We start from the raw sequence: 14,467 nt of genomic DNA, 5'->3' as shown, positions 1-14,467 counted from the left end.
CTCTTCCCCACCGCCCTTCTCCCTTCTCACTTTAACCCAGAGCACTCTCAGTGATGGAGGGGCAGGGCAGGGGTGGGGGGCTTACTCTGGGAAGGTCTGCTTGCTGGCATGGGGACAGAGACGACACAGACAGGGGTGGAGTGCAGTGAGGGGCAGGAGGGACCAAAGGGGTTGCGGAAGACTTCCTGGGGGAAGGAGCGGTGCAGCTGGGTCTTAAAGGATAGATGTAATTACACTGAAGAAAAAAGGGTAAGGGTGTTCCCTGGTGCAGGGAACAGCACAAACAAAGGCATGGAGGCTGCCGGAGGAAGGATAGGCGGGGCTGTGGCCTGATATAAAGCTGGAGGGTTAGCAGGGCTAGAGAGGAAAAGGCTGCCGGCCAGGGAAGCACTGGGGAGCCACAAGGACAGTAGTGGCCATAGGCCGGGCTCTGTGCATTCTGGGAACCATGCAACGTGTGGTATACTCATTTTCTCATTTAATCCTTATAATACCTTATAATGGGGAAGCTGAGACCAGGATGTGGGAACTGACTTACCAAGGTCACACAGCCTTTCTCTAACCCAAATACTAGATCCTCCCCTGCTTCACCCTCCCTTCCCTCCCCTTTCCTTTCTTCACCTGACTTCCAAGTGCCCACCTGCCTCACCCAGTCCTAGTAACTGGGGACCCCTAGGAAGTTGTGCCAACCACATTGTCAATTCTCTTTTAGTTAGGCAGAGTCTCCTAGGATGAAAACTTCATTTCCTAGCCTCTCTTGCAGCTAGGTATGGCCAGATAAATTACTCCTGGTCCATGGGATATAAGCCAAATGCCCTAAGGCAGTTTAATATGGGAGGAGGGAATGTCTTTAAGAGACAGGTGGTGTCTGGCCTCCCTTCCCTTCTTGTTGCTTACATTGTGACATCACAGCTGGAGCACCATCTTGGAACATGAAAAGCAGCTTGCGTTTCTGACCATTCCAGTTTGGGGTCACCTAAATCCAGACTTTTGCATGAGAGAGAAATAAATGTCTACCTTTTTTAAGCCACCAGTTTTTCAGGCCTTTGTTACCCACAGCCAGAACTAATCCCTTTACTCAGTATGCCTACTGAGATGGTGGACCTCGGTGGAGGCCAGGCAGTGTCATGGACTGGAAGGGGGACAAGGTCCAGCCTGGTGTGGAGGGCTGAGGCCTCCACCTAAGTAGGAGCTAGGAGTCAACAGGGTCTGGAGACACCAGGAAGGCTTCTTAGAAGAGTGGCAAAGCCTGGGGACTGCTCATCCCACTTTTGGCTTGAAGCTGAGGGAGTGGATGGGCTTCCTGAGGAAGAGAGTAAGAGAGGGCCTGGATAGAGTCCTGGGAACTCTAGCATCAGGGCGCTGGGAAGGAGGAGGAGCCGGAGAGGTAGAGGGTCAAAGCCTGGGGTTTTGGAATGATGGTGGCATGATGGCACAGTGGAGGTAGGTGAGTCAAGGAGCAGCTGGAGGGGAGGAAGTGGAGATGCTGGGTGGGGAAGAAGAGAGAGAGGAAGATTCCAAAGGAGGCCAGGCCCAGGGAAGGAGCTTCCAAGACAGGAAACCCGTGAGTGTTGGCTGCTGGAAGTTGACGACAGGGAGTCAGAGGGGCAGGGCCAAGATGGGGGAGCCAGAGAGTCAGGAACCAGGGTTTGTCTCAGGAGACTTCCATGCCAAGCAGGAAAAGCCCAGGGGTACTGGATCTGTCCTAGCGAGGATGCTGCTGGTTCCTCCCTCCAGCTCAGACCCAGCCCAACCCTCAGAAAGAATCCAAGGGCTGGGGGTGCAGACAAGGAAACAGTTCATCCAGCAAACAACATTTATTGAGCACCTACTGTATGCCAAGCATCATGCTGAGCATTGGGTCCCTGCCCTCAGTGAGCTCCTAGTCTGATGGAAGATGGCAATAATGAAATAAACACATACATATCTGGATCATTACAACCAGGCAGGAGAGCTCAGAAGAACATAAAGAGGGCCAGGGGACAAGGAAGGTGTCACTAAGGAGACAAAAAGCTCCTGGAATGGTCAGGGACCAATAGAGGCTGAGGACCAGGGGAGCCTTGACCCAGCTTGAGGTGAAGAGAAGGTTTCTTAGCTGAGGTCTTTGGGCCTCAGTGCAGAAGGGCTGTTTCTGACTCTGACTTTGAACAAGCCCCCTTCACTTCTCTGAGCCTCTGTTTCCTTACCTGTAAAATGATGTTAATACTACCAGCCCTCCCTATGCCCCCAGAGGTATGGAGTGTGGAAAAGTTAGGGCATAATTTTCATAAAGTACAAAAGAGTATTATAACCCAAGAGAAGAATGGGCAGGAGACACAAACAGGCACTTCACAGAAAAGGAAACACACCATCAAAAAACATAGAAGAGGTATTCGACCCCAGCTTGACAATGCCTCTCCAACGTTGAACAACAGCATAGCTGTTGCTCCAGCACTTCTGCGCATGTGCACGTGAAGTCATGCACAACACTGAGCTGCACTGTTCACAAGCACAAACAGCTGGAACCGCCCAAATGCCCGTCCATGAGAGAGTGGGTGAATGCACTGTGCTATGTTCACACATTGGAATGTTAACACACAGCCAGAATGTACTATACCGACACGCAAAGTGGATAAATCTTAGCAGTATATTAAGTACAAAGAAATCCCAAAAAATTATACACAGCAAGATGCCCTTTTTATAAAGTTTTAAATAACTAGAATGAAAATATATACTTTGAAGGAATACACAGATGCACTAAAACTATATAAAAAGGAAAGCAAGGGAATGCTGAACACAGGAGGTGATGGTAACCGTGGGTGGCGGGATAGCAGCAGGAGAATGAGTGGTGGGAGAACTATATAATGAGATATAGAACATTGTAAAGGCCCTAGTTGTTTTGTTTTTTGATGGGAATCAATTAAATAACTGGTAAGAATGTGTCATGAACAAAAGGTTACAAATAATCCAATTCTGTGCACTTGAGGCCTAATTATACAGGAAAGGGGACCATCTCGGGTCAATTCTATTTGACTTTGGAACGGAGTTAGGAGCCAGACTCCCCCTAAGACAGCTCCTGTCCAGAGCTCATTGCTTCTTGGAGTCCCCTCACTCCTCATCTTTCTCCCTCGTAAGTGCCTGAGGCCCATCATTGGCCTTGACTGTGACCATCACAATCTTCCTATCTTCATTTCCCCAAGGGATTCTACAGCCCTGATATTGCTGGGTCACCACAACTCACTGGGTAGATGGGTTATTGTTTTCATTCCCCTTTCACAGGTGAGGAGCCTGAGGCCCAAAGGGAAAGAGCAACATGCTGAGGACCACCTGTCACATCTGTGAGGGTGCCTGCACTGGGCCCGGCTTAGTGTTGCTGTCCGCCCTGGCACCCAGTGCTTCCAGACCCCTTCTAGATGAATATTCTGAGGGTTAAAAACACCCAGGCCCTCTCTGTGCCTGGAAGATGACTTTGTCTCATCCTGAATCAGAAGGGGCTGGTGCGGGGAGCAGCCAAGCCGATCTCTGATTGGGTGAGCTTCCCATTGGGTGGAGGCCCAGCGTAGCTCCTTAAACACCCTCCCTCCCCACCAAGGGGATTCCTGGTCCAAAGGCCCCAAGGAGCCCACCTCAAGGCCAAGCTGCAGGGCGCTGGGAGCCTGTGACCTGAGTCTCTGCTCCTCTCCACCAGCTTCCCCATCTGTGATTTGGGAATAAAAACCTCTATCCTCTATCCCAGAAGTGACCTGAAGACAGAAAATGACCAGGTGTGACAGAGCTTGGAAAATTACCAATTTCAGATGGCAAGGGCCATCATTATTATTGGAGGGGAGCAGTGACTTCCAGGATGAGGGTCCCCCCCACCATACCAAAACAACCTAGAAGAGACAAGAGTCTGATTTCAAATAGAGTCAGAGAGAGGCACCCTTGGGGAAACTTAAACCCACTCCATACTTTTCAGATGAGGCAGCTGAGGCCCAGGGAAGTGCAGGTATTTACCCAAGGTCACACAGCAAGGAAAGGGCAGAGAGACAATAGGCCAGACAGAGCTTTCTTCCTTGCTATCAATTTCCCATTGAAGAGTGAGCGATACTCTGGCCCCTTTGAGACAGAGAGGAGGTAAGGTTGAGTTGAGGGACTTATTGGAGGCTGGTCTCAACTCAAAGAGGAAGAGCTTTCTCCCTACAGTTACTTCCCACAACCCAAGGGAAGCAGCAAGCAGGGCCCTGGGGTTCTCGCTGAGTCCTCCATGTCTCATGCGGTAGTCAGGCAATGCCTGAGTGTCTACCTTCCTGCCCTACGCCCAGCCCTGCCTGTTCATCAGGATCGGGGCCTCCTGCTTCCAGGGCCTCCTAGCTAATGGGGCTCAGCCACAGTCCTCTTGGGCTAAGGGTAACATGAGTGTCCGCTGTTCCTGGGGAGGCTGATCCCAGGCCCAGGGAGGAGGAGGAAACTGCTGGGGGCTCATCAGGGATATGGAACCAGCACAGGCTGTCTGGAGAAGCACGGTGTTTGAAGCTCCTGAAATCTGAATTTGAATCATACCAGGAGCTGCCATTTCCTGACTTTGACACTGGTCAAAGTTCTTCTTCATGACCCACAGAGAAGGGGCAATAAGATCTACCTCCAAGGGTGGTGTGAAGCAGTAGAAGCCACCCACACCTTGCCTGACAGGAGGGCGGATGGGAGTCAGGTAGGAGTGTAGGTTCGGCAGTGGTAAATCGAGTACGTTCCCGTCAAAGCGCCTTTTGTGTGTGAAGTCGAAGGAAGGGCAGTGCACTTTGCGAAGGGAATAGGTTTGAAACGGCTCCTGAAGGGACTAGTTAACGACTAGAAGGAAGTAAAGGAAGTCAAGTCTTCCCAACTCTCCGGGGTTTTTTTTTTGTTTTTTTTTTGTGGCGGGTGCAGCTTTAGTCGTCCAAGGCTCCACGGGGGTGGGCGAATCCGGCCGGTAGACGGCGCTAGAGCCGCGTACCCCAGAGAGCTGGAGAAGGAGGGGGCGGGGTACAAGGCGCGCGGCTGGAAACGTGGGGGCGTGGTCACAAAGGGTGGGGGCCCCTGGAGCGGCTTGGGGAGGGTGGGGGGACAGTCAGAGCTGGACTGGCCACAGAGGTGGGAGGGGCGGGGCGTTTGGGGGCGCCAGGGGCTGGACCCGGTCGCAGTTACAGCGGGATTCGCAGCGAAGGACCTAGTAGGAGGCGTGGCCTGGGCGGGGTGAAGGGGCGGGACAGAGAGCTGCAAGCGCCTGGGTTGGTCTGCGGCGCGCACCGCTCCCCCTGGAGGCGAGTCTCCCGGCTGGGAGAGTGTTTCTGCTTTTCCCTGAGTGTCGGTGTTGTGTATGAGAGTTTGTGGGTCCGAGGTTGCCATGTTGGGGTCCCTTGGGCAGGAGGCGTTTCCGCCCGAATGCAGAGGGTGCGCCACCCCGACTGTACGCCTGTGGAGCGGACCACACTCAGAGTTTGCGTGTTGCAGCGAGTGCTGGGGGGATGGGGGTCAGCTCTGCCCGCTGAGCTCCCGAGGGGCTCATCTGGAGGGTCGCTTCAGTCAGCCTGTGCTCAAGCAGTCTTATTTCTCCTTCCGCTCCTCCCCGATTCCTTCCCCTCCCCCTCACTCCCGATTCCCAGACTAGAGCGCGCCGGGAGCCCACCCCCTCTTTTGGGCGCGAGGCCCCGCCCCCCACCCCCTTTCCTTCGCCACAAAGTTTATTTGCAACAAAAGGGAGCGAGGAGCAGGCAGCCTAGAGGGAGGAAGCGGGAGCCGGAGCGGGAGCGCGAGGGGAGGCAGGCAGGCCGGCTGGCGGGCGGGCGCAGAGCCGAGGAACGGAGCGCTGGGATCCAGCCAGTACCGGGTCGGGCCGCGATGCTCCGGGTCGCACCGGGCGAGGCGGGGGCTAGGCCCGGGAGTCGACTCTGAGGCGGGAGGGGTCGCGCGGGATGGAGCCGATGCGGCCCGCGGGCGCAGAAACTTGAGCCGCAGCAGATAAACCTGTGCTCCGGTTCCTGCACCCTTTCCCCGCTAACCGCCTCGCACTGCGGCTGCGGGACCCAGGCCTTCGGACGCCGGCCGCTGCGCTCCTTTGGGGCGGGGGCGTAGGGGGGGTTGGCCGCGGCTCCCCGAGGCCAGCCCCCCCAGAGTGAGTGCCGCCACTATGGCGGACGGGGCGCCCCGGCCCCAGCTTTATCGCAGCGTCTCGTTCAAGCTGCTGGAGCGCTGGAGCGGCGGGCCAGGGCCGAGGGAGGAGGCAACGGACGCCTCCGGGCTGCGGCGCCGCGCCTCGTGCCGGCCGGTCTCGGACGTCGCGGGCCAGCCCTCCCGGCGCGTGTCCAAGCTGGCGTCTGGGCCCCCGGCCGCCCCCGCGCAGCCGCGCCCGCTCCGTAGCCTCTCGCCGTCGGTGCGCCAGCTCTCCAGGCGCTTCGACGCGCAGCATCTGGACGACAACGCCACTGGGGCCCGAGACGGGGGCGTTTCCCCCGGGGCCGCGGAAGAAGCGGCGGAGGGAGCCGCGCGCGGGGCCTGGCCCAGCGTCACCGAGATGCGCAAGCTCTTTGGTGGCCCTGGATCCAGGCGGCCCAGTGCCGACTCTGAGGCTTCGGGGACGCCCAGCCCCGACGGTGCCGCGTGGGAGCCCACGACCCGGGAACCCCGGCAGCCACCGACGCCACCTCCTCGGACGTGCTTCCCCCTGGCGGGCCTGCGTTCGGCGCGGCCGCTGCCGGGCCCAGGGACCGAGGGGAGGAGGCGGCGGCAGCAGCAGCAGCAGCAGCAGCAACAGGAGCGAGCGCAGCGTCCGGCGGATGGTTTACATTCTTGGCATAGCTTCTCCCAACCGCAGGCCTGGGCCCGGGCCTCCCGCTCCTCCTCCTCCTCCATCGTTTCCTCCTATCCTGTCAGCAGCAGTCGGACTGCCAGCTCCAGCGAGGAGGAAGAGGAGGGCCCGCCGCCGCCGCAGCCCGGGGCGCAGAGTCCGGCCTACCACGGCGGCCACTCCTCAGGTAGTGACGAGGACCAAGACGGTGAGGGCGGCCACTGCTGGGGAGGGAGGCCGGGGCCCAGGCCTAGAAGCTCCCTCTTGGATAAGGACTGTAGGCCGGACAGTTATGGGTTAAATCTGGGCAGCATGGACTCGGCAAGGGGAGCCAGGAGCCCCGACCCCCCAACATCTCCAAGAGCCCCTAGGGAGGAAGGACCCCAGGAGTGGGGTACTGGCTCTCCTCCTTGTGGACCAGGTCCCCAAGAAGGACTTCGGCCCTTGTCAGACACTGTGGGGGGAACTTTCCGCGTGGCCAAGGTGAGCTTTCCCACGTACCTGGCCAGCCCAGCAGGCTCCCGTGGTAGCAGCCGTTATTCCAGCACAGAGACTCTCAAAGAAGAGGACCTGTGGGCTAGCCGGAGCTCTGGGAGCTGGGGCGTGTATCGCTCCCCTAGCTCTGGAGCTGGGGAAGGGCTTCTAAGGCCCCAGGCTCGAACCCGCACCAAGGGACCTGTGGGCACCACGAGAGCGTTGAGGGATGGAGGATTGGAGCTGGACAAGAGCCGGCAACGGAAGTCCTTGTCGAATCCAGATATTGCCTCAGAGACCCTGACACTACTCAGTTTCCTGCGTTCAGACCTTTCAGAGCTGAGGGTCCGAAAGCCTGGTGGGCGACATGAGGACCTTGGGAGCAGCCCTTTAGATGGCAGAGATTCGCCATCAGCAGGTGGCTCTGTGGGGCAACTTGAGCCCATGCCCTCCCCAGCCCCAGCATCATCTGGCACCCGCCCCACACTGAAGGACTTGACGGCCACCCTTCGAAGGGCAAAGTCATTTACCTGCTCTGAGAAGCCCATGGCCCGCCGCCTACTCCGCACCAGTGCCCTGAAGCCCAGCTCATCTGAACTCCTGCTGGCAGGCCCAGGTGCCGAGGAGGATCCACTGCCCCTCGTCGTCCAGGATCAGTATGTTCAAGAGGCCCGTCAGGTTTTTGAGAAGATCCAGCGCATGGGTGCCCAGGAGGATGATGGAAGTGATGTCCTCCCTGGAAGTCCTGACTGGGCAGGAGACGTGATCCGAGGGCAGCGGTCCCAGGAAGAGCTCTCCGGCCCTGAGTCTAGTCTGACAGATGAGGGCATTGGGGCAGACCCTGAGCCTCTTGTTTCAGCATTTTGCAGCCTGGATACCGCAGGGGTGTGGCGACCCCTTTCCTCATCCTCAGCCCAGACCAACCACCATGGCCCTGGGGCTGAAGACAGTCTGGGAGGGTGGGCCCTGGTGTCCTCTGATACCCCTCCCACACCAGGTGCCCTCCGCAGGAGACGCAAAGCCCCGCCTTCAGGCCCTGGTGGGACTGAACTGAGCAATGGGGAGGCGGGTGAGGCCTACCGATCTCTGAGTGACCCAATTCCACAGCGCCACCGGGCTGCCACCTCTGAGGAGCCCTCTGGGTTCTCCGTGGATAGCAACCTCCTGGGCTCGCTGAGCCCCAAGACAGGGCTTCCGGCAGCCCCAGCTGTGGACGAGGGCTTGACCAGCGGCCACAGTGACTGGTCTGTGGGCAGTGAAGAGAGCAAGGGATACCAAGAGGTTATTCAGAGCATTGTTCAGGGCCCTGGTGCCTTAGGGTGTGTGGTTGATGACAGGGTTGCTGGCAAAGCCCCCAAGAAGAAATCTCTGAGTGACCCCAGCCGCCGTGGGGAGCTGGCTGGGCCTGGATTCGAGGGCCCTGGAGGGGAGCCCATCAGAGAGGTCGAGCCCATGCTGCCTCCGTCCAGCAGTGAGCCCATCCTCACAGAGCGGCGGGCAGAACCAGAAGAGCCCAGTCCTGCCAGGGGCCGGGCACAGTCTGAGAGGGCCCTACCTGAGGCCCTGCCTGCTTCCTCCACTGTCCACCGTGACTTCCACCTTGACCCAAAACTGGCTGATGTTCTGTCCCCACGGCTCATCCGCCGTGGTTCCAAGAAACGCCCAGCTCGGAGCAGTCATCAGGAGCTACCGAGAGAGGAGGGCATTCAGGACCAGGCTGGCAGCCTGTCCCGGGCCCGACCCTCCTCCAAACACGTTCGTCATGCCAGTGTGCCCTCCACCTTCACGCCTATCATGGTGCCTGAGCCACCGACTTCCGTTGGCCCCCCTGTGGCCGTACCAGAGCCCATGGGCTTCCCTGCCCAAGCCCACCCCACGTTGCAGGCACCGTCTCTTGAGGACGTCACTAAGCAGTACGTGCTGACCCTCCACTCCAGTGAGGTCCCTGCCCCAGTGCCAGTGGATATGCCCTGCTTGACTCCGATTGCACCGCCCTCTGCCGAGGCCAAGCCCCCTGAGACAGTCCGGGCTCCAGATGAGCCTGCTCCAGCCAGCAAGTGCTGCAGCAAGCCACAAGTGGTGAGTCTTTGTGGGGGGCCTTCGGGGTGGGGACGAAGGAGGGCCAGGGACAGTGACTTATGCAGGAGTCTCTTGAGTGTGCTCACTGGGCAGGTGCCCAGGTCTGAGGGAGATTCTCTGGTTCTGGAAGTGCCCAGGCAGTTTTAAGAGTGTTACTGACACAAGGCTCCTGTCTTCTCAGGCTCCAGAGGCTTCAGGCTTCTGCTGGTACTAATGTCAGAGGTTCTTATCTGCTCTAAGGTATTCTGGGTGATAATTACAAAGGGTTCTAATCAGGTCCTTTAGATGTTTTTCAGGGACTGGTTTTAAAGATTCCTATCTGGTTCTTTGTTATCAATACATAAGGAGATGTGAGGGTGATGGAACTTTCTCAAAAACCTTGCTGCCTTATTGGCCAAACCCCTTGTAGGATGTTTGGCTCAGGGGCCCACAGTTGACACGGGTTTGCCATTACTCATGTGGCTTTCCCATGTCAGATCAAAATCTGGGTCTGAACCTGGGCCTGGGAGAATTGGAGAGGTACAAGGCATTGCTTTATGCAGTAGTGGAGAGGGCTCCATAAAGTACATTGGCAGCCCTGGCTATTCTATGTGACTCAATCTCCCCATCTGTAAAATCAGAGGGGTTGTGGACAAGGTGGTGCCTATATCTCCTTCCAGCTGTGCTGTACAGATTTGTGGGGAGTCCATGGGTTGGAATTGGGACACTCTTTGGGCCTGAAATCTGCTAAAGCCTCCTCCAGTTAGAATGGGTACCTCTGAGGGAGGGCAGGGTCAGGGAGGAGCTGCTGAAGTTCAGCAGAGAGGGGCCTTGAGAGAGGTTGGGAGTGGTTCTGGCCCCCACAGGCAGGGCTGCCTCTCTGGGTCAGGATGGGGGCGCTGGTCCCCCATCCTGCCGGCTTGCATCTTCTCCCCACCCCACCCCCTTCCTGGTGACTCTGAGATGCTTCCTCCTTCCCCTGTCAGACCCCAGGCCCCGGGGGACTCGCTCTCGGGGAGAGGCTCTCGGCCTCCCCTTCTTCCTTCTGGCTTCAGCTGTCCCTGGAGTTTGGGCTGTGGGTTCAGATGGGTTCTCGGCAGTGTGGTAACGTGGCATCCCAGCTGGAAGCTAGATTCGAGGCTCTGGATTTGGGGCTTAGAGTGGAGATGGCCTGGGGTTATTTCAGCCGTGGCCTGTGCTCCCACTGTGTTCCCTGCCAGAGTGAGGTGCCTGGAAACCCTAAACCCTGGACTACTTTGGTTACTGCCGGTTCTCAGTGCCCTCACGGCCCCTCTAAACTCTCTCTCTCTTTGTTTCTTTCTGCTGTCTCTAGTTCCCCGGTCCTGGCTCTGGTGTCTCTAACAGAGGCTGCAGAGTCAGTAGGCAGGGAGTGGGGAGAGGGGACATTTTGGACCTGTCCTTCTTTCTGAGAGCCTGGTAGGGCGGCTCAGGTGCCCCTAACTCCAGTGCCAGTTGTCTTTGGAATGTGGGGGTGGGGGAGGGTGACAGCAGGGGCAGCTCCTGCCAGGGACCCCATCCCCAGGTGCTTTTCCCTTATAATTATCTCCTCTGAGAGTGAGCAGGGGTGAACCAAGGGACTCAGGGAGACTGGGGGGAGGGGGACTGTTCCTAAGAAGAGGCGTTGAGACCCAGAGAGGTGGGAGTTTTTGCAGAATTGGCTCCTGGTCTACTCTCATCACATTGTCTCTGTGTCCCATGTGATCCTCAGGGATCATGTGGGACAGGGATCTCAGCCCTGCCACCCCAGCTGCCCCTAGGGGTTGTGAGAGGGGACATACCTGCCCATAACACAGGTTTCTCCCTGCCGTCAGTGGAGGCTCTCTCCAGCCTCCAAGCCTTTGCTCACTCCAGTCCCCCTATCCAGGCCCAGCTCGCTATCCCCTCTTACCCCTTAGGGGAGAGAACTGGTGAGTCTGTCATTGGAAGAACAGGGTTTGAGCCCTGGCTCCAGATCCTTGTGTGGCCTAGGATCAGTCACATCCCTGCTTTATGCCTCACCTTCCCCTTCTGTAAAATGGGGTTAATGGTCTCTGCCTGGCAGGCTTGTGTACTGTGAGTGGGTGGTGTGATCATGCCCTCCCTGGGGGCAGGAGAGGGAAAAAAACAGGGTCCACTGCCTCAGCTGCTTCTCAGGGAGCAGCCTTGGCCCCTCCTCCCTGCCACCTACTGATTTCTGAGCACAGGGCTGGGCATTCTGGACCTCGGTATAACCTGGTGGACTTCAGTCAGCTCAGAAGAGATTCACCATCCCCTAATTCCCCACCCACTCATAAAGCCTGGAAGTTCTTCCTTCTGCTAGCCTGAATCCCTCCTGCTGTCTGTCCCTTTCTTTCTGGCTCCAGGAGGATGGGGAGCAGCTGTCCAGCCCTCCTTCTGGCCTTCACGGAGGAGACAGTGTTCCCTTGTTTCGGGCCCAGGGCTCCAGTCGCGCTCCCTGGCCTGTGGGTGAAGATGGTGTGGTGTGGGCTCCAGGATAAGAAGGGAAGAGTCTGTCACGCTTTGCTGATGACGCAGAAGCCAGTGTGAGCCCAGCTAGGGGGCTGACAGGAAAGGCCCCCGGGACAGAGGGGGTCCCTGACCCACCCCTGGGCTGCAGGAAGTCCCTCAAAGTCAGGTCTCTCCCACCCCAAAATCTGTATTTGTGCTCTGTATGGTGCTGCCTCTCTGTTGGGAGCAGGAAGCCTGGTTCCAGACCTGGCTTAGCCTCTGACTTGCCCTGAGATCTGGACAGAGTCATCTTGGGCCTCGGTTTTCCCATCTGTACAGTGGGTGGTCTTTGCCTGGTCATTGAAGCTCTGTAGCAGAGACTCAGCCTGCAGGGTGGTCAAGGGAAACAGGAGGAGTCGGGGTGTGGCCGGAAGGGAGAGAAAGGCAGCTCTGTGCATCAGCTGTAAGAACCTAGGAGCCCAGGGAATGAGGGATATCACTCATGGTCGCTTTCCATGAACGGATGTGCTAGGGGGAGGAGGCCCAGTTGTGGAGCCTCTCTGCCCTGCTCCCTCCCACAGCCGTTGTCATTTCCACTTAGACCCACGGTGGCCTGGATGATCAGCGACTCTTCATCCCAAGGCTTCCCATCCTGCCCTAAAGTACAGTCTCATGATCTAACCTTCTGCCCTCAGGTACCTGATACCCGTTTGACAGAAGTGACAACTCTAGTCCAGAAATAGGAAGTGACTTAAGTCTCAGAATCAGATGGATGGACTCAGAGAACTTTAGCATATTGAAATAGCAGTAAGAGTGGCTAACATTTATTAAGTGCTTACTATGTGCCAGACACTCTGAATGTTTCATTCTTCAAAAATGAAAGCTGTGGGCTTCCCTGATGGCGCAGTGGTTGAGAGTCCGCCTGCCGATGCAGGGGACACGGGTTCGTGCCCCGGTCCGGGAAGATCCCACATGCCGCGGAGCGGCTAGGCCTGTGAGCCATGGCCGCTGAGCCTGCGCGTCCAGAGCCTGTGCTCTGCAACAGGAGAGGCCACAACAGTGAGAGGCCTGTGTACTGCAAAAAAAAAAAGAGAGCTGTGAGAATCTCACAAGGCTGAATTCTTAGAACTGCAGACTCAGATTCCCACTGAATCCTAGAATGTCATTGTCTTAGAGTCGAAGAGGTCCGAAGGGTCCCTGTTTCTTGGTGGAATTGGCCTACCATATGAGTAATGGGGCAGGGTCAGGGGGCATTGGGGGCATCACCTGCACACCCCTGTCTGAACACTTTCATGGTAGTTATTTAATTCACTGGAGCCCATGTTTGCGGTGGGAAGAACTTCAAGACTCAGAAAGGAGAATGCCGACTTTAAGGTCCCATAGTATGGCAGGGCACAGCGAGGTCCATGCACCACCCTGACCTTGCCCCCGCCCCCTGCCCCCAGCAGACATGGCTCCCATCCCCAGCTTGCCCAGCCAGCTCCCTGCCTTGCAGAGGAACGCCAGGCTGCAGCTCTTTGTCACCTTTCTTCACTCTGTCTCCTTGGCAGGGAACCCACAGGGGTGGGGATTCTCTCCTTTCCCTCCTTGGCTCTTTGCTATGATTTTTCCATGGAAACTGGTTCTGGGAGAGGAGGCGATTAGGACATTTGGAATTATGAGTGGTACCAAATATCTATAATTAAATGTCTTGTCACCCAGCAGGAGGAGGGTGGGAGGGGGAGGACAGGCACAGGGCTGTCCCTTTCCTCTGTTTATTCCCTGCCCCCACCCACTCCTTCCTAAGCGCCCTGGGCTACTGGGGGAGTGTGGCCCAGGAATGGGTTGTCCTCCCCTCACCACAGGGAAGAGTTGGGGGATGGACCAGAGTTGAGTCTGACATTTTCCAGCCCCACATTTCCAGGACCAGCTGGGTTTGGGAGGCTGCTGCTAATCCTGTCCCCAGGGGGCTCCCAGTGTAGGAACTTGCCCCTCCTGCTTCCTTCCCGCCCATCTGTGATCTTTCAGGCTACACATGCTGCCCAGCAGTGGGGTGGAGGCATCCCCAGGCTGCCTGGGGAGCCGAAACACTCAAGAGAATTCAGGATCTAGTAGCAGCCTGGAAGGGGCTGTAGGATGTTGAGGGAGTGGCCTGGGGGCTGGCAGGAGAGGCTTCCTGAAGGAGCCTCTGTCTGGAGCTTGGCTTTGAAAACTGGGAGAATTTGAACATCCAGAGAAGAGAGGGAGGGGTTCTAGGAGGAGGGCATAGCATGGGCAGAGGCTGGTAGGTGGGAAAGAATATGTTAAGTTGTGTGCCCTAAGAGTTTGTTTCAGAGACTTGGGTGAGCCTTGATAAGGCAATGCATTCGTCCATTTAGCAAATACTTACTGAACCCCTAGACAGTCAGGCACTCTCCGAGACCCTGGGATACAACAGCAAGCGAAACAAAGGCCTGAGCTCATGGAGCTTCCAGACTAGTGAGGAGACCTATCTGTAAATGGATACATTGTGCTACAGGGAGAGATGGGGGCTGGGGAACAAAAGAAACCAGGATAAGGGACTAGAGAATGACAGGGAGGGGTACTCTGTTAGATTAAGAGATATGAGAAAGTCTCTCTGAGGACGTGAGATTGGACCAGAGGCCTGGAGGGAGCAAGACAGGTGGCTACCCGTGAGGTGAAGAGAGGAACAGCAAGTGCAAAGGCCTTGAGGTAGAAGTCAAGAGG

General features: G+C 57.1%; 1 protein-coding gene across 3 annotated transcripts in view; it reads left to right on the top strand.

Annotated features, from left to right (window-relative positions):
• Window positions 1–5,700: 5,700 nt before the first annotated feature.
• ARHGEF17 (Rho guanine nucleotide exchange factor 17) overlaps window positions 5,701–14,467 on the top strand; it is a 57,934-nt gene continuing 49,167 nt past the window's right edge. For 2 of the 3 annotated variants that reach the window (XM_029207441.1, XM_029207439.1), the window contains exon 1: window positions 5,701–9,334. In XM_029207441.1, coding sequence (XP_029063274.1) covers window positions 6,125–9,334 — 3,210 coding nt within the window. In that variant the 5' untranslated portion in view covers window positions 5,701–6,124. The remainder of the gene's footprint in view (window positions 9,335–14,467) is intronic. The other variant, XM_029207440.1, reaches the window with a different exon arrangement.

The sequence above is a fragment of the Monodon monoceros genome, unplaced genomic scaffold (assembly GCF_005190385.1).
Source record: "Monodon monoceros isolate NGI ecotype Baffin Bay Population unplaced genomic scaffold, NGI_Narwhal_1 Super_Scaffold_7, whole genome shotgun sequence".
Classification (NCBI taxonomy): domain Eukaryota; kingdom Metazoa; phylum Chordata; class Mammalia; order Artiodactyla; family Monodontidae; genus Monodon; species Monodon monoceros.
This window is presented reverse-complemented; position numbering and strand designations above follow the sequence as displayed.